The following is a 25,027-nucleotide window of genomic DNA, read 5'->3' as shown; positions in this document are numbered from 1 at the left end:
GTGTATTGCGTCACACTGTGAGCAGTCAGGAGTTGTGTTACTGTGTGAGCTGCTTATTCTGACCTGATTTGGAGATCAGTGAACCAAAGAGCTTTTTAGAGAGTGCCAATACAAACACATGCTGTCGTATGATGGTAAATCATTTATTTGCCAACTGGGAGAAGCTCTCATGGCTGCTACAGACTGCAGTAATCTTACACATTTATTGCCACCAACGGCAGGTTTGTAATAATCATACTCTTTGATAAGGGCTGTCATCAGTGGGCCATAGGCTCAATCACCATTGTGTTACCTCATTTAGCTATAGATATTCAAAGTAGACATATTTAAATGAAAATCTTTAAAGATCTCAGAGATCCCCACTTTAAATATGAAAAAAATACAGTTGAGATCTTTTCAAGGGCTCTAGTAGAGCTTCTGATACATTGCATCAACCAGTGCACAGTCTGGAGTTGTGTTACTGTGTGAGCTGCCTATTCTGATGTGATTTGGAGGTCAGTGAACCAATGAGCTTTGTGGAGAATGCCAATACAAACACATGCTGTCGTATGATGGTCAATCATTATGGAATTCCAAACATTTTGTTGGCTCATTTTACCTCTGTTATTGGGTTAAACACCAGCGTTGCATTGATCGGGTGGCTGTGGGCTCAGGACAGGAGAGTAGTTGACCACTAATCTAAAGATGTGTCCTTGGCCAAGATACTCACTCCCAAATTCCTCCTCATGGCTGCGCCAACGATGTTTGAGTGAATGTTAGATTACTCTGATGAGCAGGTTGACACCCTGTGTGGTAGCCCCTGCCACCAGAGAATGGATGTATGGGTGTATGTGACTAGTAGCGTAAAAGCACTTTGAGTGGTCAAAAGACTAGAAAAGTGTTATGTAAGTACAGTCCATCTACCATCAGTGCCCAGATGTAGGTTGCAGCTGCAGTGAGACAGTTATTCTTAATTTCTGACACCGTCAGAAAAGGTCCCAGATCACACTGTGTATACCTGGGTGATGTAGCGTAGCTAAAGTGACAAGGACAGTTGTAGGCAGGCACACTCAGGCTGTCGTTTGAATGCAAACATGATCAGTCCCAAGACCAATGAGGTCTTACTTCAAAGTGTCTAAAGCTCATTTAACTGCTAGAGCTCCCTTACCAACTATGAAGTACCCCAGTTCTCTTGGAAAGATCCTGGCTTAAATACTGCACCAGCATCTGGCTCTACCATTGTCCATGAATCCTCAAACCTCTCCAGTCAAGGATTGTCACTCGACCAAAAGGTCCTCTGCTGAGTACCCAAAGTGGCTGGACATCAGGCCTCCCACAAATAACTGGGTTGACAGGCATCTTGAGCTCATTGGAGGGGTTGGAGACTGCTACGGAACCTTCCATCAGCTGCTGACGCTCCTGCTTCCCCCTCTGTCGAAGCTGGACACACTGTTGCTGAAGCCAGTTCCACCGCTCCTCTTGCTGCTGGCCTGGTTGCTCCATCCTGGCACCAGAGTCGGACTGTTGTTGCATCACCCGTCACTGATGACTCAATTGTTCAGGAAGACCATAATCTAGCAGTTGACGACCTACTGTTGCATGCAATTCGGGGCCATCAGCTGCTTGACATTTCTTCTAAGTTGGCAATTTCCTTACTGCCTCCTACTGGCCTGCATCCCACCACTGCCACCAAATTTGATGTAGAGTAGCTCAAGTGTCAAGGAAGGTGGTAGGCTGGCAGCCTCAGGCTATCGTTTGAATGAGTAAAAACTGATTTATGCAGTCCGCTTAACAACCAAAAGAACGTGTGTCCAAAAATGAAAATACAAACACTCAAAATGAACTGGCTTAACTCAAGCTTAACACAAGCGCACACAGCTACACCTTCATCCTCTGACCTCCTCTAAATGTACATCTCTCCCCTTAAAAAGCCCCGCCACTCAATTAGGCAGAACCATTACTCCCTCTTACCAATTGGCACTCAACAATGCTACTTGTATCAATCAACAGTGTTTACCAGCCATCATTAACAACATCTCCATAAGCCAAAACAATAAATTAAAACCATGAAATCAGCCCTTTAGCTGAGTAAAATAAATCCCCCATGCTTAGCCCAACCCACTGACATCACCAGTGTATAAATACAGGAAGTAGTTGGGCAGTTCTTCCTTTTGTTTGATAAGCACATGGTGGCGTTGGTAAGTAACAAAGAAAGTGAACGCATAACTTATGAAACTAAAAGCTAAACCCAATAAAGATCAACCTTATATACATGTCTGTTTTACTTTGACCAAAAGTTTGCTGAATGTAAATTGTAACCAAATATAATGCAAAACAAACAAACCCAGGATAGTATGTATCTGCATATGATTACTGGTAAACTAATGGTTTAAACAAACATACATAGTCAAATGAATAAGTTAGCTGGTGTTGATGATGAAAAAAGGAGGTGACAAATGATGAGTTTCACCCACTTTGTCACAACCTGGCATTAGGTTAAGTAAGGTCTGCACAGGTGTCTAATGAGTAAACCTCCATCTCATTTATTGTGGAGGAATCCTGCTCATTTTGTCATCACTCCAACAGAGCTCAGAATCTTGCTGCCATCGTCCTCTTTCTGTTGGTTTTCCATGCCTATCTCCTGCTGCCTGTGTGTACATGCTTTGTTTAGGGCTTTCAGTCATAGGCTGTCAGGATGAGGAAGTGTTCGGGGTGGAGTGTGTTCTGTCGCAGGATGAAGCAAATGACACAACTGCTCTGGGCTGTGTAGTAACAGCATGCTTACACTCACGTACAACTTCATATTGAATTATGTCCCTTTATTTGGTAAGATATGTCAAGAGACATGATTCAACAAAAGTTTCTCATACCAGAGGGGTTGCTAACCAATTGGTAACGCCAGTGGAACCAGTTATACAGAGCTAATTGTTGGACCACTGAGCAGATGATGACATTCAGACAAAGCTGCCTTTCAAGCCAGTTGGGTTAGCCACTGTAGCCTGAGCAGATACAATGACGATATAAGGCCACGTCATGTTGCCAATCTGCTCTTTGATTGGGTGAAGATAGGTGTCCATATGAACAGTGAAACAGGTTTTCCTCACACAACAAACCCATGAGTTCAGGATGAAACTGGAACTCATGGTCGTTTGTTGATGCTATGTTGCTCTAATGTTCCAGGCCACCCAGGTTAAATATACCACTGATGACTTTGACCAGCGGATCCTGTACGAGTACTTGGCTGAAGCCAGTGTTGTCTTCCCAAAGGTTTTACCTGTTGTGTAAGTAGTTAACAGAGCTCTGTCCAGAGTCTGATATAAGAGTGGATGACTGTAAACTGAAGTGCAAGAATATATCACATGTATATGATCACATCTGATTATAAACTTTGGGACATAGATTCAAAAATGTTTCATGTGTGTCTTAAAGCAACAGCCAGGTGTTCATATGAACAGTAAAGAGGTTTTCCTCTCTGTAATCATTCCTCCTGTTCATACTGACTATTAAAAGATCTTCAAATGTGCTTTCAATGTAAAGTGATGAAGGACAAACTCCACAGTGTGTTCAGTCTTCTAAAAGTAGATGATCAGCTTCTATTGAGCTTCAGCAGTTTGAGTTAGTCATATCAAGTGATATCTGACACATTTACAGTCTTTTTAGCATCAAATTCCCTCTTAGTGTTTCCTGTTGAGCTGTGGTGGAAGTATAGTAACAAAGTATAGTATAGTAACTAAAAACACTAATGTTGAAACATAGAAGATGAAGATTTCACTCAATTTGACGCTGAAGCTTCATATTAACTTCACATCAACTTTTAAATCCATGTTTACACAGAACTGTGGATTTAGTCCTCCATCACTTCCATTGTAAACATTATGAAGGATCTTCTAATGGTCAGTATGAACAGGAGGAATCATTACAGCAAGAAAGACAGCTTTAATGTTCATTTGGGCTCCTGACTGTTGTGTTTAAGACATTTATTAAAAATGAACAATGATAATGTCTGTCATACCAGTGAAGCCAGCAGCTGGCAGTATAGCCTGAACAAATCAGATGTAGATACAAGGTGTTAAAGCAGGTCAGTGTTGGAGAATGGTGTGACCTGTCAGAAGGTGTAGGTAGAGGATATCTGCTTATGTACCATGAGCAATCATCACCGTCATCTGATATAACGATTCATCTTTACTTTTATTATTTGGTCCATTCAAATCAGTTTACATAATACTCAGTGATAACAGTGTTTTGTCTTCCTGTTGAATCATATTTATATTAGTTATAGTTATCAGTTTATTCCTGATAAGCCCCTGCTGACATATTAGTGCTGCATTTGTTCTAGATAATTCTACCAGTGCATGTTTGATAGTGTTGTTTGTGCAAGAAAAGTTCAGCCTGCTCTGCACAGTTTCACCTCGACCCACCCCCCCCACCCCGCCCCCAAACATCCACCCACCCACACCCATACACATACACACACACTCAATTTCCTCTTTTTGCCTCATATTCAGGAGGAAAAATGTTACATAAGAAGCAGAATGACTTGTTTTTGCACGTCAGAGTCAGAACTGACTAAAACCAGTCTGTGGATGTTTTAGAGTACAGATTTAGATACACAGTTCATGCAGAAGCAAAGTAGCATTACTCCACCTATACTTCCAAGGTGCAGGGAAAAAAATTGAGAGAGTTAAAAACTCCAATAACACGGAAACTCAAAGGTTTATTTGAGGACATGAATGAAGACTTCTCGTAGTGAGCTTTTATAGTGCTTATTAAATATCTCATTCATGTAGTTCTGTAGTGGCTTATGTTTTTTTTAATGATATATCTTCGTGTTCTTTCTATATGTAACACTTTATAAAAAGTTGTTTTTTGTCTTTTTCATTGAAATGTTTTTAAAGTGTGACACATAGTATGACCCAATATAGTATTTAAAGTATGACCCCATAGTTGCTCTTCACCAGTATGTGGACCATGTACAGTGTCCCATATTGCCTTTCTGTGACAACGATTGGCCTAAAGCCATATGACCACAAACCCAACCCCTCTTTGTAGGCGCCCCATTGGCTCATTTGTGTGTAGCACTGTGGATGTATATGATTGGTTGTCTTTTTTTCTGTCTGCCTCATAATAACCTCTTTAAATGTTTGTTGTGTAAATCATAATCACCCTGATGAATGCCACAAGCTGAAACACGTTGGTCTAACAGCCCAAGTGTTGCTGTTCCTGCAAGAGAGGAACCAGAGTTTCTCAATTCTTCTTGAGTGCAGTGTGACACGTAACACATTCCTCCACCACAGCACCATTCTTCACCTCTGTTATCTCAACCGCCCCTCTGATCCATGTGCATATACTAACATTTTGTAAAGCAGTGTGCATGGATGCACTCTGGTTTTGAGATGATAATGTGTTATTTCAAAGAACTGAAGGGACAAGACTTGAAAAAAATCACCATAATTATCCCTGAATGGCAGTAAGAAGGCCACAGTGTTTTTTCTGCCTGCATACCACTCCACCCTCCTGTCCTTGAGAGCCCATAACACAACGATGACTCACTTCCTCTGTTTGTTGAAATCTCTCTCTAACTGAGACTAATATCCTCATGCAATCACATGATGATGATGATACAGAGATCATGCAAACACGCATTTGCACTGTGCAGTTATATAAAAATAAATATCTACATTTCAATATTTAAAGACTTTTATCATGATAAAGAGAAAAAATAAGACTTCAACAAGGATGTGACTTTTCCAGGGGCCCCCACCTAGAGGGCCTGTTTAGTAATCCATCCATGCTGAAGAGCCAAATGACATACACATTCAGACACTGTATTGAAATCCTACAATGCTTTAAAGATGTATCCTATGTGGAACACTTCCTGCAGGACATGTTGAACAAATACATTAAAAAGCAAACAGACTTAAAGACTGAATGATGACAGACATGAAACATGTGACTTCAACTTCACTCAAGCTTCCACTGAAGAGACAGAGAGAGACAATGTTTCTCAAACAAATAGACAGATAAACAGAAATGTTCCATCATGTTGTCCACATGGTTTTAAGCAGCTTTGACTGCTGCTCTTTTAATGAAATCATCTTGTTGTATCCTCTTGTTCTGGAGTGGATTAATGGCACTAACTGGAGCCAGCTGTTTATCTCTAACCCTGTAACACAAAGTGAATCATATTTGATACATGAGTTCTAGAAACCTCAAAATCATCCATTTTCATTTTATTACATTTCATGCATTATGTATTATTATCACGCATGAAAAAGTCTGAATTTGGTGATATGAGCTTTACACAGGACCCTAAAAAATGTATTCAATATGTTTTTGTGTGTTTAAAAACATGCTATGAAAAATAAATGGCAAGAAATTCCCAGTGTATCAAATATGATACAAAATAAAACTTCCAGATGCAAAGTCTTATTTAATGAATCTTTTTGACTTGTCAGAAGCTCCAATAAACTCCAGTTTCAAAGAATTACAATTTTCTGGCTATTATTTGATGGTTCAGGTTTTACAGGGCTAATATTCACATAATAGTAGTTTTCTTTTACCTTCTTTTATACCTTTTATCTTCAGGAAATGTGCTTAAAAGTGGCACCACAGCCTGTTAGCTTTGACTTTTAAAATTCACAATAGGAACTTTAGCAATATATGTATCATAGGTTTAATGGTTTAATCTCCCAACATAGATTAAGCCTCAGCTCTTTGATCTGCAGTCTGCTGTGAGGACTCTGCTTCTCTAATATTTAACTGCACATATTAACAGTCCAGGTCAATAATAAACCTGGTCACTCATGTGTACAGAGCTATGTTTATGTGTGTGTGCATGTGCTGCTGGTACTTTTCCATTCAGCTGATAGGAGGATCCATGCTGCTTGTTAAGTACATTTCCAGTTCCTGCTATCACAACTGTCAGAGATAGCATGAGTTTTACAGTGTTAGAATAGATATATCACCACTGTTGCAACACCAGTCACTTGATTTTATTTGCATTGTCTATTTTGGAGGCATTCTAAAGGTTGATTGATTTGATTGGATGTAACATTCTGATTTTAAAAAGAAAATCGAATGTAAATGTATTTATTTTAACACACTTCCTTAAAAAGATCATCAATCATTTCATGCAGTAATTAACTTCTTTTCTACATTAAGAGAGGCATTTTTAGGAACATGTTGGAAGTATTTTACAATCATCAAATTATCTTTTAATCTAATTTTCTTAAATTTATGAATACAGGCATTTAAAAAATGTGGACCAGGAGGAAATGAGATGTTATCTCATTCTGATCCTTCTCACAGCTCATACTGATCTCTGTCAAAGCTCATATTTTCCTTGCTGTTATTTCTGGAGCATCAATTGACACATCAGCTGTTCACATCACCTGGTCAAGTCTAACCAATAGCACGGGGACACACTCAACTCAACTCAACTTTATTTACAGTATATAGCACTTTAAAACAACCACAGCTAAAACAAAGTGCTGTACATAAAACAACACAGGAACATAAAACAATTAACAGGAAATAAATACAAAAATAATTGTTTATTGTTTTTAAAACAAATTAAAAACAATAAAACAATAATTAAAAAACAAACAAATAAACCATAAAACACTAAAACAGGAGCAGAGTCTCAAAGGAATAAAAAGCCAAGGAATAAAAATGGGTTTTAAGACGAGTTTTAAAATACACCTTTATTGTCAGCTTATCATATTGCAGCTGTCTTTTTAAATGTTCTCCCTCTCTGCTCAGGTGCTTTGTTGATGCTGTTTCATACGACCCACCACCTCCCCATCACCACCCAGTCTCCAGATTCCTCAATGCATCACTTCAACTTCATCAGCCCGATCAGTTTCAGCCTCAAGATGACTTTGTTGTGATTTGGACCGAGATTGACTGATTGAAGTCATCAGCTACCACCAGTGTCTGGACTCCATGGAGGATCTATTATGACTTACGTCCTTCCATTCAAAAATTCTCCCTGCAGAGTCCAAGTGCCAAAGACTACCTAATACCTAATCATTAATATCATCTGCATAATAAAAAGGCAAATTCTACTTCATTTTCTGGTCTCTCCTGATTGAAATGTTGTCACCTTTTTGTTAGAGCTCCATTATTGCTAGCTATCCAGGAGCTGACATCATTAGCAACACAGGCAAAAAAAGCTTAAATCCAGACATTTCACTGCAATGATGATGTTGACTGTCTATAGTTTGTTGTGAGGCCACAGTATGATTGGCTGCATCTAATTGTTTGATAGAGGATACCAACATCACCTTTCTTCCTTTTGGATGTCTCTTGTAAGGCTGCAATATCATGTTTGACCACAGATTAGGGATTAGGAACCACAGGGGCGCTGTTTCACTCATTGTAATGGAGCTTCAATCATGTGCTTAGTCTACACAGTCACCAGATCTTAGCTGAACACCTATGGGATACTTTACACCTACAGCACCATCATCTTAACATCAAGATGATGGTGTACATTCTGTATGTACTTCTATATTTTTTTTAATATAAAAAATGAACTATCATGTACTATGAAACCAATTCTTTTAGTAAATGTATCATATAGACCCTGATGCTGAATGAGGTAGAGTTGTTAGTCAGGTAAGGGTTATAATGCTTACCTGTCTGAGAAACAAATTCTTCAATTACCTTTAATTGTTGCATATTACATTCAAGTATTTAAGGCTACAGCCAAATACTCAAGAATTCAAAACATGTCAGGGGTTTTAAGTGTTTTGGGAAAAGGAGTTCACTATCTGAGGAGCTACTGTTTTCTCTCATACAACAATAATCCCATTGTTTTGTTAAAAAGCCTTTATTGAAACTACAAACACAAAAAAAAACATTACCAAAAAAAAGGAAATGTATACATTCATATATATTTGATATATTTAGCGCTTCATACTGCATCCAACTGAGGCAGGACTGTGTTTTTCCAATCACAATGGTTACAAACGTTAAGGTTCTGTATGGAGAACAAAGCACTGCAGCCTTTTTGTGAGACATCATCTATCAGCGGAGGAGTATGAGAGCCTGACCATTCACAGACTATCACACAGGGAAACCTTTGGCATTAGCACTGACTGTCAGAGAACTTATTGCAGCTGCTCTGCACCCACCTGCCTACACACACACACACACACACACACACACAAACACACACACACACACAAACACACTCAGAACTAGTTTTCCCTTCTTCATATCTCCTCTCACCAACATACAAACTGAAAATGACAATCAAGAAAGTGAAGATTTCTTAAGAGTCACTGTGGATTATCATGTGCAGATTTCTATCTCAAATACAGTGAACATGAAGGTCTTTGACACCAGATGACAGAGGCTGCCAGTCATTTGGTCTCATTTGTTTATCAGAGGAACAATGTTACTTTCGAGTTTGCTGTCTTTACTCGCAGTCATTTCTACACAGAGCAAAGTGTGACAGGGCACAGGAGCATTCAATGCTATAGTCTAGATCAGACCTGCACAGAGAAATGGAATATCTTTCTGAGCCTTAGCAGTAAGACAGCTGTAGTTATTTGTAGACATTTTCACATTTAAAAAGGAGAACAAGAAGAAATACAAATACAAAAATACAAATGTTGAACAGAAGAACGTGACCAAAAAGAAAAAAAAAATCTACACTTCGATATGTTTACAGACATCATACAGTTTTGTATATACATATCACATGGAATTGTGTATACAGGTTTTTTTTACAGGCTTAAATATAGATAGCAGTGAAGCAGCAGATGGGCTTTGCTTTAGTGTGAGATCATTGCAACACTCATCTCAAGGCTTTATAGGACACACACACACACACATTCAAGCATATTGTTGCCATTATGTTACCAGTCAGACATGTTTCGGGTCATCATGTCAGGGCTAGAATAATGTAAGCTGCAGTGGATATTTGGAGCCATTGTAGGCAGAACGTCAAGATAGCTATCTGGAGTCTGATTGTATAAAAACTATATGATGTTGACATTGAGTTGATTGATAGCTAAGTCACTGTACTTGAACTGCTGATAAATCTAGCGAGTGATTTTATATTGGAAATAACATCTGCTGCTAAGCCACATTAAAAAATGTCCAGGACATGTGATTGTGCTGTAAATACTGTTTAAGAAAAAAATATTCACAATGTGAGAGAACACTGGCTGCTTGGATTGTTATGATCAAATTTAAAGATAAGTAATTCCACAGTATCAGTAGTCCAAAGATCTTAGTGTTGGCCTTCAAAAACCCTGCATCCTTTAAACCCTTACATCCCACGCGACTCTTCCCTTTAGCTCACACACTTACAAAGTGAAAACCTGACAGTAACAGAGAGCACAACTGCAAAGCTTCTTATATTAAGTGCAACAGCCATTTCAAGTCAGCGGAAAAGAAGAAGAAGAGGAGGAGTTTAGTGAACTTGGTGAAGAGCTGGAGCAGAACACTTTCAGGTACCACACTGATGTGGTGGAGGGGGGGAGCAGGAAGCCCCAGAAATAACTTGACCTTACAGGTATGGATTGTGTGCTGGCCTCAGCAAGCTCCTTTACTAAAGCACTAACAAAAATAAATATGTACAAAACACAACATCCTGCTGTGTGAGGATGTGGTTGGAGGGGGGGTGGGGGGGTGAGATAGGGATGTGGCTCTGGGGCATCAGTAAAATTAAGCTCTTGTCCTCTTGTCCAGATTGGTTTTGTTTGTCCTTTCAACAGAGTTCTCTAAAAAAAATGTTTGTTTTTCAGACAAGCGAGAGATTCATTGGTTTTCCAGCATGCTGCTGCAGGTGCAGTGGGGGCTGGGTGGATGGGGGATTAGATGACTTTATAGGTTAGGTAGTCGCGGAGTGGCGTGGGAATGGCCAGAGTCTCCACCTGCTCTGTGGTCATCACCCGGCGGAGAGCCATCCTGCACATGTGCTGCAGACTGGCAATGCTACGAGGACTTTCCCAGAAGTGCACACCACCATCACGAGTCCTGCAAAACACACGCAGCTCTTTAACAATGATGACACAGAAATATGAGCTAGCATGTGAGGTCAGTGGAAAATTTGAAAAAAGGGTTAAGAATGCATGTGTGACAAGCAAACAGGTCTCCTTGAAGGTTATAATGCAGGTGACAGTAATATATGACACAAGTCTTTTAATGTGTGTGTGTGTGTGTGTGTGTGTGTGTGTGTGTGTGTGTGTGTGTGTGTGTGTGTGTGTGTGTGTGTGTGTGTGTGTGCTAATGTCTTACCCAGCAGCAAGGACACTTCCTTCAGAGGAGAAGGCACAGCAGAGGCCATTAGAGAGAGAGGCGATGGCCTGAGGAGCTCTTTCCTCAATGCTCCAGAAACGAACCAGCCTGAACACAGACACAAACACAAGGACAGTGCTGTCAGGAATCAGGCTGCATGGAACACACAGGACTACCTTTCTATTGTTACTGTTAAATGCACAAAAACATGACAAAATGTAAGAAAGTGAAAATTTAGTAATTTGTCTCAATTTCTATGAACTTGTGAAAACTCGGATGGCAAACACTGTCTGATGATGTCATCAGGGTTCCTTGTCTCTGACCTGGAGATTATAAATGTATACCAGCCTGTCTGCTGTACTAGCTCAGTAAGTTTAGAGGACATGACATTTTTCAGGCTTGCGTTGCCCCATATTTGTACTTGTGGATTTATACTAGGCACTCAAAGTCAGAATATGATGTTGACCCCTTTTACTTAACGTTCAAAAAAATTTGTTGATTGTTAATATCAATCAATATATCTTTTTCTATACGCAGCAAAAAGTCACTAATACTTTCTATTATCTGTTGATTAGTTATACTTTCTATTTTTACAGTGCTGGTCCAAACCAAGTGAAAGCAGTGTTTTCCATGAACAGCCTCTAGTAGGAGTGCTGTATTGACATGTTTTTTTCCCCCTCAAGCCACCATTTTGTGGAGCTTCTTTTTCCAACATGTTTTGTAGCAACAGCTCAGCTCTCAGCCAGCGCTCACAGTGATTAACAGCTACCTTGTGATAGTCATGGGACCCATCCAAACAAACCAGCATACAGTAGCTCTGTGCTCTCAAGTCCCATTAAAACTCATGATTGAGTGAGACTGAAAAACAAACTGCAGCAAACAGTGATGCTTTTCTGCTGCACTCTGCTATGTACATATGAGTCCGTGTGAACTGCTACACAACACACACTGCTTCAGTGAGCAAACATCACACGCAGCTCAACACGTGTTTTTGGAGGCTCACACTCAAGTTACTGACTGTTTATAATTTGGGCTTATAAAATCTGAAGGTCAGTATTTCAACACTGAATCTATATTCATGTAACAGTTTCTATTTTCCAACAACACTGTCTGTGGTTCCTCTAAGAGAAAAGCTGCTGACTAAACATTAATTGAGCCACGAGACGTTTCTGCTTCACTAACCACAACGGATACAGGGAAAGTATGAAAGAAAAACAGAGAGTACAAGATACAACGACACAGCTGAGTTGCTGTTTAAGAAATGTTAAACATTAGTAGAACTCGGATGTTATTCAGAGTCTTACCTGTCATCAGTAATGCTGGCAATGTGGCGGCCATCAGGGCAGAAGCTCACAGAGCGAACCCAGCGGTCATTTGCCCCTCCAGCAAAAATGGGTGATGGAGGAGGGAAGAGATGGCTGGAGGAAGAAGAGAGTGACAGTTTAATAACAGCATCAGAAGAAAGCAGCTCAACCCATTCAACTTTAAATCTACTTTAAATTGAAATGGACAGTTGGAGGGTTACTTCATGTAGCTGTGACTGGGTACAGCCACAGGCCCACTCATTCCTAATCAATATATAGTATCATCCTTTCTGACATTTTCTAAAACATTGTACTTTAGAAAGTGTTGGTGCATTTGTTATGGACTATTTTCAGTTGCATCCACTGCAACAATGTGGCTCATTGATGAGTTTAACAATGGAGTTCCTTGGCACAAAAGAAAACAAGTTTATTAAGTATAAAGCAGTTTATTTTCCTTATCCAGGTCTTACCCCAGCTCCAGCAGAATGGTGCCCTTGTGGTGGTCCCACACGATGACGCGGGTGTCATAAGAGGCGGTGGCCAACATCGCCCCATCTGGTGAAAACTCACAAGACACCACATCATTATGGTGTCCCTCCAGCTTCCTCATCAGTGTGTACTTATCCATGTTCCATAGGAACACCTGTAACGTGAAGAGAGGACTGTTATAGCCTATGGAATGATTAGGAGAGAATATAGATATATATTATCTTACTGCTATCATTACTATATGCACATCAATCATTTAGAAATTAAGCAGGAATTAATCAGAATTATGCTCATGTTATGCTCAGTGTCATTGTAAAGCTTTGTAACTTTAAACCAGACCAAACAAACATTAGAGCACATGCTACACAAGCAGCAAGGCTAAAAGTCAAATGCAACACTTCACATCTTTTCACTAACTACAACATTATAACTAACATTAAAATATCTTTGTTGTGTATTTAACTACAATATCATTGAAATGTATACTCTCATTATATCATTATATATACACTAAATTAATACTTCTATTATTTTAACAAAAAAAGTCTACACAAAAAAAGAGAAAATAAAACAAGTAGTAACTTAAGGTAACATAATGTTACTCCTCTGGTTTCCCCTTTCAGAGTTTTAGTTCACTGTGTTTACAATAGGCTCGCACCTCCGGCAGAAGCCTACGAAGAGAGACAGATACTGCAAGAGAAAAGAATATTTTATGGCCAAAGGGTTCATACCTTTGGCAAGTATACATATGCATACACACACACTGTATACACACTCTCACACACACAATCTGGTAGAAAAGTGATCATCTGTTGAAGACTTTTGCTTTTGACAGTCGTCTATAGTCAGTATTTTCAGTATTAGTATCTTTGCTCCAGAGCAACACATGATGAGAGAACTGCTAATATATCACTTGTGAAACTCTGAATCTTTAGTGTTAGAAGTGCTGCTAACACTGCTTGTGAGCAAACAAATGCAGTTAATGATCTACATTCAATCATAACAGTAACATGCAGACTAATGGTTTAGTTTATTCTTCCCTTTAGGTTCCCATTTCAGTTAAAAACAGGAATTATGCACTTTTTCTCTCATGCCTAATTTTCAGCACAGGAATGCTGATGTGGGAATGCAACTGAAATAAACAGTGTTATTTATTGCTGTTCCACTGTTGCTGCCAAAAGCAGAGATGCTCAAATGCTCTTTAGAAAAGAAGAAAAAGCCACAGAAGAACTGCAGATGGAACAAAAACTGTAAATAAAAGTAAATAATTGGCCAATCTGTGAACCACTGGGGATTTTGCTCAGTTTTTTTCTCAATCATTTCGTCATTATTTTTGTTTTGAGGCAACAGCTGACATTTATAAACAGGGTCTGAAATTAACACCCGTCAAGTGCCAAATGTGGGTAGATTTTCTGTTTATCTGCCACACTGGCAGATAAATGTTGTTGATTATGTTGGTATAGAGGACATTCCTCTTTTTTGTCGCCAGTCTGCTGCTAGCTGCTGTTAATTAAATATTACATGGCGACAGTGTATTCAACATAATACTTTATTACCTAATATAAATGTGACTGTTTATAGCTACAAATGCCCTGCAGAGGCACAAAACACTTCTTCTAGAATGAATGTGAAAGCTGCATGATCATTCTATTAGAAACAGGTTTGGTGCAAAGCACTGGCAGCTGTTAACACTAAATGTGTGGTGGTGGTGGTGGTGGTGGTGGTGGTGGGGAGGGGGGGGGATTACAATGTTACATTTAGCTACATGGGACACATTTAACTGACAGTAACAGAAATCCTAACCAAGTAACAAAAGAGAAGCTAGCGTGTGCAGATGGTAGACAGTGCTATTTAAAGATAAGGGTGGGGTGCAGAGGTGGATTTGGGAGAGAGGTAGAGGGTGAAGGGATGGGGGGACAGAAGGAGTACTTAACCACCAGTTTAATGATAGTTTCAAACTGAAATGAATAAAATTAATAGAGGAACTGCGACAGCAGAGGTAGACAGACACGGAGCAGCACCTACGTACAGATTGACCTTGCGGCTCAGGTGCCAGGCTGCCCCTGGCCAGGCCTTTGGGCACTGTGCATCCCCGGTTTACACCGGCTGCTCAAAATGTCAGCGCGGCGCTCCCTTCAAAACCAATCACACACTGAGCTCTGCCACCACCTGTGACAGGGAGAGCAAGACACACACTGTAGGGACACACACAGCCTGGCAAAGCTACCACCATGTCTACCAATGACCACCATGTTCAGTCTATCTAGAGCTGCAACATTTATAGATAAGGTGAACTTATGGTGGCCAGTCTATAGAATCAATATTCAGAAACATGTCTGCACAAATAAGAGAAGTCATTTTTCTTATCAGTCATTTGATAATATGCGAGATTTACATCAATATTGTACTTGACAAGTTATTTCAGTTTTGTTTTCAGGACGCCCTTGCTGTAATGAGTTTAACTTTTCTTTGGTTACTTCATCTATAAAACAATAGTGAACACAGTTGTCTGCTCTGCATGCAAACTACTGAACACCAAAAGCCTTTTTTTCCAACTGCAAACAGTATCTAAATGCAGGAAGGCTAAGTTTTCATGACACCGAGCGTTTGTTTTAAAGTGGAATTGGGAGGATGGGGCTGATGGGGAGTGTTTTCATTTGTAGGTTCATTGAGCATAACTGATCACAAGCAATAGCACACAGAGTAGCTAAGCAAACACATCAACTTGAGAAAAGAGGAACTTGTGTACGTACTGCTTTTCCAGCACCCACTGAGCAGAGGATGGAGGAGTCGGGGGAGAAGGCACTACAGTACACCCAGTTCTGATGCCCCCGCAAGACCTTCACCATGTTACCTGAAAGACAAACAACATTGACTTTGAGTTACTCTGCTGTCACTAACTGCTGCTTTATCCTGGATTCATTACACACAATATCACAAGAATGTGTTAAACTATAAACTGATCAACAGTAAATGAATAAGCAGCATGTGCAACTGATTTTAACTGACCTATATCAATGTAGGTCACAGAGCTAATGCTATGCTATGCTATGCATCAATGGATGGCTGCTCAGATCCCATTTACAGGATGAGGCTCACATGATCTGTGCATGCTTGTTGAGGAGGGTGTGCTTCTAAGGAGCACTGAGTAGAGCAGATCATGTCTTCTGTCTCTGCATATTATGTCCACAAATACACCAGGCTTTAGCTGGCCCACGGTATGCATGCTTTCTTCTCAATACTGGTGCGGGCTGGCTACAGTCAACAGAACGCTCTCAGTTAAAGAAACAAAAAGGTCACTGAGTGCCTTCACCTCATTACAACGAAGAATACTGGCAGCTCTACATACCGTCATCTTTGAGATCCCACACACGGAGGGTCTTATCTCTGGATGCAGAGACCAGCATGAGGCTTCCATCAGGAGCAAAGGTCAAGTCTCGCACTACGTCAGTATGATCCATCAGGTTCAGCAAAAGTTTTCCTGCAAAAAACAAAATCATTAAGTCATACATGATGAATGAACCACTCGACAGACACAGTGAAAGAACCTCCTGAGAATGTATAGAACATGATACATGTTTACAGGCTCATCAGAACTACTCAATATGTGAGTACAGCCTGGCATGAGAAAAGGTGCACTGCTTCTCTTTATCACTGAATATAAAGAAACATTCCCTCAGAGCATTAACACTGATTGTATCATGACTGTATATATATCAGTGTACAATACAGGTAATTCTAGGATCTATTCTAAACACATGGCCTGCAGGTTGCTGCCTAATGATAACCTACACTAAAGCTTGGCTTTCTTCCAAAGCTAAGCTTGACTCAGTTTACTTTAAATGCCTATCAGCCTTTCTCATACATAGGCTCTATTGGGGCGGTGCTCCCAGGTAGATAAAATCCTAATTCTTTTTTTCCCGATAAAGACACACAAAGGCTGTTTCATAATGTACACAGAGCAGCAGCACAGCTGGGATAAGGCTGGGTGATTAAACTATCTTGATACTGGATTGCAGTGACATGTTTGTTGATAACGATGATAAACTTTGGACATTTTTTACTCGATGTGGATAGATTGAAGAGCCTATTAAACGACAGAAATAAACACAAAAACAGTCAGTCTTCACTTTTTGGCTTTTCCATTTCCTACAGCAGCCATCATGGCTCTACTACTGCTGTCATTAGCAGGCCTCTGACTATCTGCTGTACCCATGACATATAAAGTAACCATATAATGAAAAATTTGCTCCAACTTACTAAAAGACTTGTTTCTCTTGTTATGTTTACATTAGATATCTATACATTATGGGTTAATTATAGCTAGAGCAGATCTTGGTAAAGCAGAGGAGGGAAACTACTTCTAATAGACTGCAGTGTGTCCTCACCAGTGTAAACATCCCAGATCTTGATGCGACCATTGTTGAGGCCTGTTGCTAGTAGCAACTGGTCCTGGCCAAACTTGAATCGGTGCCACTCGATGTTAACACAGCGGCTGTGCTTCTCTGGTACCGAGGAGCCGAAGGCCAAACCCCAGACGATGTCACCGCAGTCGATGGTGTGTTCGCGGGGCTCGTTGGTCACTGGGATTACCTGGCCTCCATCGCTGTTCTGTCGGGACAGGCGCCGCGGGCTTGAGGCATTGGTGCCCTCTCCACTCTGGCCTGTAGAGCTAACAGACAAAACACAAGTAGACAACTGGTAAAAAACTAGAAAATATAAGTTTCACTAATTTACTAACATGTTTTTATCCCAACCTAAAACTGTATTCTTTTTCTAGCTGAAAGTGAGAAAAAGACTTTCTGCAGAGTAAGCCTTACTGTCAGTGTTACAGAGGTATTAGTCAGCTGGAAAGTTTTGTAGTTTTTGCCCCAGCAGAGAAAAAGCAGCCAAACAGTCATGGTGTTCTGTTTGGGAACAATGAGCTTTTGTTCTACAGACAATTTCAAAGTGTGGCTCTGAGGGTCAGAAGACCCTATTGAGAGGAAAAGAGCCTGTTAAGCAAAAAGGCAGCTGATAATAGGAGCCACGTGTCCTTGGCAGTGAGGAACACCTCTGAGTGTATATTCTGCTTCCTGTGTTATACAGGCACACATGCTTCAGGCTAATAAATTGATAAAAAAGTTCTATGGGCACATTTGTCAAACACCACAGCATGAGCTTGATATCCTGAATTAATTTGATGCAGATTGTAGCTGGCCATCATCTGTCAGACTTGCTTTGAATGTCTTCACAACTACTTTGGTTGATAAGCCAGATGAAGCAGTACAGTGGATACTTTAAAGCCTTATGATTTTACAGCAGAAACATCCAGTGGAAACATTCTCCAGCGGCTAATCTGTTCACCACCAAAACATTTCCACACTTCATGCTTAAATATTCAAATTTAAAAGAATGCTTTATCAAAGTGTGACTAATTCATCTGTGAGAACAGGTCAACATGTGACATAATGTTAATGACATCAAGTTAATCTCCAGGAATTTGCTGGTTTACATATTTCCAGTGATTTAGCTCTAAGCTGCAGATACACATACTGGAATATGACACAGTAAAGTGTAGTTAGTCTGCGTGACTTTCAAAATGGAATAAAATACAGACAGTAACACTACAGCCACTGCAGGAATGGTTAATATTCAGTTTTGCGGGTTGGATTTAGTCAGTGCACAAGAAAGTGTCTTTAACACAGCATTGGTCTCTGAGAGAACAGTCAGCGTGGGCGGCTGTGGGTAGGAGGTAGAGCGGTCGTCCTCCAATTGGAAGATTGGTGGTTCGATTCCCGGCTCCTCCAGTCCACATGTCGATGTGTCCTTGGGCAAGACACTTAACCCCAAAATTGCTCCCGTTGCTGTGCTAAATGGTTAGACCCCCCTGATGGCAGGTTGGCACCCTGCGTGGTAGCCCCTGCCATCAGTGTATGAATGTGTGTGAAAGGGTAATATGACATGTCATGTAAAGCGCTTTGAGTGGTCGCACAGACTAGAAAGGCGCTATATAAGTACAGTCCATTTACCATTTACCATTTAACAAGGAAAGTCCAAATCCAACAATGTGTTAGTCTGTCTGTCAGTACCTTCAGACTGAAAATGTTTATCTTTAGAAAAAGATTCATTTAAAAGTTCAGTCATTTAGTTTATAGTTGGATGCTGTAGTTTAATTTAGGGTTTGATGCCTACTATACTTTTTAGTGGATAGTTGTGTATATTATTATATATTGTATGTAGTCTTTAGTTTTTGTTAATCACTCACTCTTTTTCTTTGAACTGCTTTAACAAGTGAATTTCTCCTGTGGGGATTAATGAAGGTTTATTTATTCATTCACTGAACTACAAGAACTTAAAAAAACTATTAAAAGTCTCTTGTTCTTCCTCATGACTATTGTAAAAAGTCTGATTCATAATATAAATCTGTCAAGAAATGTAAGTGACCACTGCTGATACTTACAAGTTCTTCAGGCATTTTTCCCAGGGAACGAGCCTGACAATGCGATGCCCCTGAGACCAAGCGAAGTAGGTACCATTGGGTGCAAAGGCTACACTCCAAGCCTCGCGCCCAGACTTCTGGTCGAAGGGAGCAACAGGCACCAGGAGTTCACCGATGAACTTAGCCTTACCTGGAAAAAAAAACAACACAGTTACTTCAGCTGCAATCATCAACACGATCACTTATTAACTTCTTAAAGCTTGTTGCTTATTCACTGTGAGTCTCAGGAATTCCAAACATACCAAGCTACCCTCTTCACTCTAACACACAAACAATCATTTATGAGTGGGCTTGTCAGTGATGCAGACATCTGATTGGCTGTTCGAGTCAAACCAGTTGTATAACCTTGGGTGGAATACTTACTGAGATAAGCTAAACCTTCAGTCGTTAAACTAATAACAACAATGACACTGTGTGGGGAATTGTATGAGATAAAGATAAAGTTAATATTGTATATCTGTAACATTCTTGATCCACACACAACTCTTCACTCTTTCTCCAACTCTATTTGTACACAACAGTAAGATCTACTCTGAAAAGTAACCCTTGACTTACTATTCCCTCTATATCATGGTGTTGGACATCATAGCAAAAGCCTTACCACAAACATTGTTGATAGGCTAACATGCTTTATTTTTTATATTACAACTGATTAAAGGTAAAGATTCTGACAAAGACAGAATAACACATTCCCCTTTTTAAATGCATACCTAAGGTAGTTAGGTTTTGCTTTACAATTTGATATTTAGTACATGGCTAACATTACAGACAATAAGGAGACACGGTTGCAGTTTATATCAGGGGCGATTCTTGGATCAGACCTTTAGAGGGGCTCACCTCCTAATCAGAATTTGTCATACAATGACATGCAAGTGTTCAAACCCCCTGTTAAATGACTCTTCTTCACTGGATAACGTAAATTACAACAAGAAATATTAATACACAGTAGAGTGTTCCAGCACTTTATTGTATAATAATAATGGTTCAGAATAAACAATCACAGATTTCTACAGAGAGGACCCTGAGATAGTTAATGAGCCCTGAGGGAAACACAACATTAATGACAGACCTATCCAAAGTTAATAAAGTCATTTGAATTTTTTTAGGAAAAAACAAAACAATGATAATGTATTTATTTTTTAGGGGTGCTGAGATCAAATTTAGGGGCACTTGAGCACCCCTAAAAAGAGTCTAAAATCGCTCCTGGTTTATATGCAGCTGATTCTCCACAGCGTTTGGCCATTAGAGTTGAGTGTGTCTGCACGTCTGTTAGTAACGTCTGTAGCTTGTGAGGGTTAGGGTTATGAATCACTGGCTGCTGCTGCTGGGTGGGGGAGGGAAAGCTCTGAGCTGACTGAGCTTTGCATCAGATACTCAGATAGAAGGAAAGCCACTTTCAGTCGTTAACATACCAAAGTATAAAGCGTCAAACTGCAACAAATGAACTAACGAAATTAAACATTAATAAACCTGCTGTATTTCATAAAGATAAATGACATAACGGTTAAAATTTTAGACACATTCCACTTCAGACATGGAATGCGTGAACTTATCTGTAAAGCCCTGAGGCGCCTGACTTCATTCAGAAGTCAAAATAATGTACGGTTAACTATAATATAATAATAAAAAACATAAGAGACCATTTTACAAAACAATGAATTTAAATGGTTGCCAAGCTAGTGAGCTGCTTCAACGAGTAAACAATGCTCTCTACAGCCCAACTTTGTATTTATTGTTATTAAGAAAATGTAACGTAAAGCTGTTTTAGTGATATTCTTTCATGCTAATGTGGATTTATTAAGAACTTCAGAATGTATTAAATGATATATATCTGCGTTGTAACGCCACAGTGAGTCCCACCCCTAATAGAAATATGTGAATATACAATTCCACTTACCTATATCATTTTCGTTGACAGAGTCTGGGAAGCTTGCCATCTAAATAAAGACAGAGACCTAAGAGAAAAGCCAAGCACGGACCGCAAAACGAAGGTATCTGATGGAAATAAACAATTGGAGCGGATTTAGACGGCGGATTTCACTCTTCCGATGTCTAGAACACTCTGTTAAATCCCTCCGCCAAGCTTGACGTCCCGGGTGAAAAATACAGTCGTCGTTAAACCTCTGTAAATATCTTTTTTTCCCCTTTGACTTCTTCGACTACGGACTTATTCTGTTTCAAAGACAATACTCTATGAGATAAAAACGGTTTTACTATGTTATTTCTGTCGTCTTCTGCACACAGCGCGGTGTCGTAATGGCTTCTAAGTAGCTGGTATCGTATCAAGCTATTTTCAGGCGTGGGCCGGTCGTATATAAATGGGGGAGGTGTCATTATCACGTCATCAGTGTTGCTATGGTAATACTATTAACACCGCCCCCTACTGTTTTTTTTCTTGTTATTCTTTGTTGTTGCTGCTCCACTTTTTCTCCTTGTTCTCTCTTTTCATAACAGAGGCACCTGAGATCAATGTAATAAATAAATTAACACCATAGATTCATAAAAAAAACGAGTAATCAAGTAAAAAGAAATATGTTTGTTTGTGTTTTGGGTCGTCAGGGCAGACCATCAGGTACGGAGATTTCGCAGGTCAGAAAGGGGGGGGGGGGGGTTCCACATTTCCACATCACACCTTAGAATGATCAGGTTCTATCTGCAGGCAGAGTGGTTTTGTTTAGATCAGGTGGTCAAACATATTGTATAGGGTTATAGACATATTGCAATTTTCAGAGCTCATTTTTCCATGTCAAGTGCTAATTGTTTTGGCTCAGTGTGGCTTAAATTTGGTCCAGATTTTGGTGTAAAACATTAAAGCTACATCTTGACACAGGTCCAGAAAATATTTATACGTACAGCCTTTGTAAGATATTGACTACAATTGATCATGCTAAATGCAGTCCACAAACATTTTTTTAAGTTTAAAGGCCAAGTTCTGGAAAAGCTAGAAAAAGAGAACCAGGAGTTTAGAATATTTTAATCACAGAAATGATCATAATTTATAGCCACACATTTCAATTTGCATCATGCAATAAAAAGAATGAAGCTTTCTAATTTCAGTATTGTTTTTCCATTTATTAATTATCAAAAGGGACAAAGTCAAAAATCTTTACTTCATAGAAAAAACTTTAATGTTCATGTTAATATCTTTACAAATATAATTCACAAACAAATTAGACAAGATACAACACAGTTATTTCAATGACAAACACATTTCCTTGCATATAAGAAAACTTCTGTGGAAATAAAAATTAAAATACAACAATTACTAACAACTGTGGGGAGAAACAAATCTAATCTTCACTTTCAGAAACAAAGTTAGAGCCAGAGGTTTGGTTTTCCTTAAAAATGTTTTCTTCCTGTTTGGCAGTGAAGAATGGCAACACACACACAGGTGAGCTTGGTATAAAAGGGCTGGACACTTGAGGCCCACTGGTTTCTGCTATGTGCATCTCTGTCTCTCTCTGTCTCTCTCTGTCTCTCTGTCTCTCTGTCTCTCTCTCTCATGGACTCAAATGTGCCACCAGAATAATTAGATGCTTTTACAGTGTCCAATAATATAATATATTGATTGGTGAATAATATTCACCAATCAATAATTTATTCTCATTACTAAGTAACTGAATTCAGATCCATAACATTTATTTTCCTGCTTTGACATTTAATGATTGCATTTCAGGTATCACAAGCATTTAAACACAACTCTCCATCAGAAGAGAAAGCGCAACCAAAGAGAAAACAGCATTATTATGAACAGATTGTAAATAAACAGGGTAAAGTAATCATTCTAGTGGCACACTTTAGACTCCATACATTTAGTCATTTTCATCATTTCGACAACTAAAAGTGGGCCAAAGTTTATTCATCAACATCTATATAACATATTGTGGGACTGAACATTGTAATGTATGTGACATCATGTTGATTAGTTCTACAAAATAAGAACTTCACACCTAAATAACAATATAAAACCTGGAATATCAAATACATTACCATTTAGCATGTGTCTCAGGTGGATTTTCTCTTTAGTGGTGCAATTAAGGAAATGTATAAGGTGAAATACAGATAAATGTTCCTTCCAGAAAACACTGTGTCTTTATGTCTGACCACACACTCTGTTTTGGAAGACCGAGTGAACACTCGGTCTTCCAAAACACAGAGTGTGTGGTCAGACATAAAGACATGGTGTTTTCTGGAAGGAACATTTATCTGTTCCTTAGATAAATGTATATTAATATATATTAATGTATGGAAGTGCAGAGGTTGATGAGAGGAAATGTGGTGTGATGGAGTACATCGTCTTTAAAAGAACAGTCCGACATTTTAAGAAAGAAGTAGGTTTGTTCACTTGAATCAGATGAGAAGTGCAATATCAGTTTGATTCCAATAATGTTGGGCTTTTCCTTTAAATGATGTTTAATAAAATGCGATATGCTGCTTTGTATTATGACTGACAGCTCGGAATGGTACTAAATAGTGCTAATATTGCTTTAACATTAAGGAAAAAATGCTGTGTATCCTGTATGGAAGAACAAAATAAAAATCAAGATGGAAGAGAATAATTGAGGTGGATTTCCCTGAGAGGAGAACACATCAACAAGTTTCCTGTAAGAAGGATCAATCATCAACTTACTCACAGATCACAGCAAAATACAGAAACACAAACTGCTCTAAAACAACTGTGGAAGCCAGCTCGTCACCTTCCAAAACACAAACTAGATTCTGAGAAATTACTTTCAGGGTCCAAAACTCTTTACCAAAGTATTTTGGACTGTGGATATGTAAGCATATGGTGATATTGTGAATCTGGAACCAAAATTGACAGAGCAGTTGCAAAGTGGATAAAAGGTCATGGACAAAAAACACAAGGCCAGCCAACCTGTTCCTGTCTGAGTCTCAGATTCTGTTAGAATCAGTCAATTGATTTTAAATGGTATTGTTTTAAAAGCCTGTTATGCTAGATAAATTCCCTAAGATCCAATTAAGATCATTCATGCATTGGTTCATATTGCTACATTGTGAAAATCATCTTGCAGAACTTTCCTTTAAAAGTTCAATGTTCACACGAGCTGATGAAAACTGCAGTAACTATTCTGATTGAGAAATGTGAGCCTATACCAGTTCACTTTTCACCTACATCTGATGATATGATCATTGTAAGTTTACACTGCTCTTCTCATCAATACCTGAACCTACAGCTGACCTTTCAACTCATCTCCATAACTACCAGCCTTAAATGATCAGATCAGTGTTGTTGCTCGGCTTAAACCAGGTAAAGCTGTATATTTTTCAAAGCTTGTTGTAGTGTTCTGGATAGTTGAACATCTTTTCCTGTTTCCATTCAGTTTTTGAAAATGTAATGTGCAGATTGAGTTTGGTAATACATGATGATTAATTATGTTTACTTCTACAGTGCATACTTTTTGAATTATTCTGCATACTGATGAATAAGCAGGTAACAGTAATGTTAATTTGACAACAATGAAACAGGACATGATGTTCACCGTAACCGAGGATTTATCTC

The 25,027-nt window shown here is 39.2% G+C and overlaps 1 protein-coding gene across 1 annotated transcript; it reads right to left on the bottom strand.

Moving 5' to 3' along the window:
- Window positions 1–8,799: 8,799 nt before the first annotated feature.
- Window positions 8,800–21,779, bottom strand: wsb1 (WD repeat and SOCS box containing 1). The gene is made up of 9 exons (XM_053320502.1): window positions 21,404–21,779; window positions 19,468–19,636; window positions 17,414–17,697; window positions 16,375–16,506; window positions 15,779–15,879; window positions 13,007–13,179; window positions 12,537–12,650; window positions 11,233–11,340; window positions 8,800–10,971 (listed from the first exon to the last, which is right to left on the bottom strand). Exons 1-9 carry the CDS (start codon window positions 21,441–21,443, stop codon window positions 10,809–10,811), a joined length of 1,284 nt encoding a protein of 427 aa, XP_053176477.1. The 5' UTR covers window positions 21,444–21,779; the 3' UTR covers window positions 8,800–10,808.
- Between the last annotated feature and the right edge of the window lie 3,248 nt (window positions 21,780–25,027).

This window comes from Scomber japonicus, chromosome 6 (genome assembly GCF_027409825.1).
Source record: "Scomber japonicus isolate fScoJap1 chromosome 6, fScoJap1.pri, whole genome shotgun sequence".
Lineage (NCBI taxonomy): Eukaryota > Metazoa > Chordata > Actinopteri > Scombriformes > Scombridae > Scomber > Scomber japonicus.
Note: the sequence above shows the minus strand (reverse complement) of the source record. Positions and strands in the feature narration are given on the sequence as shown.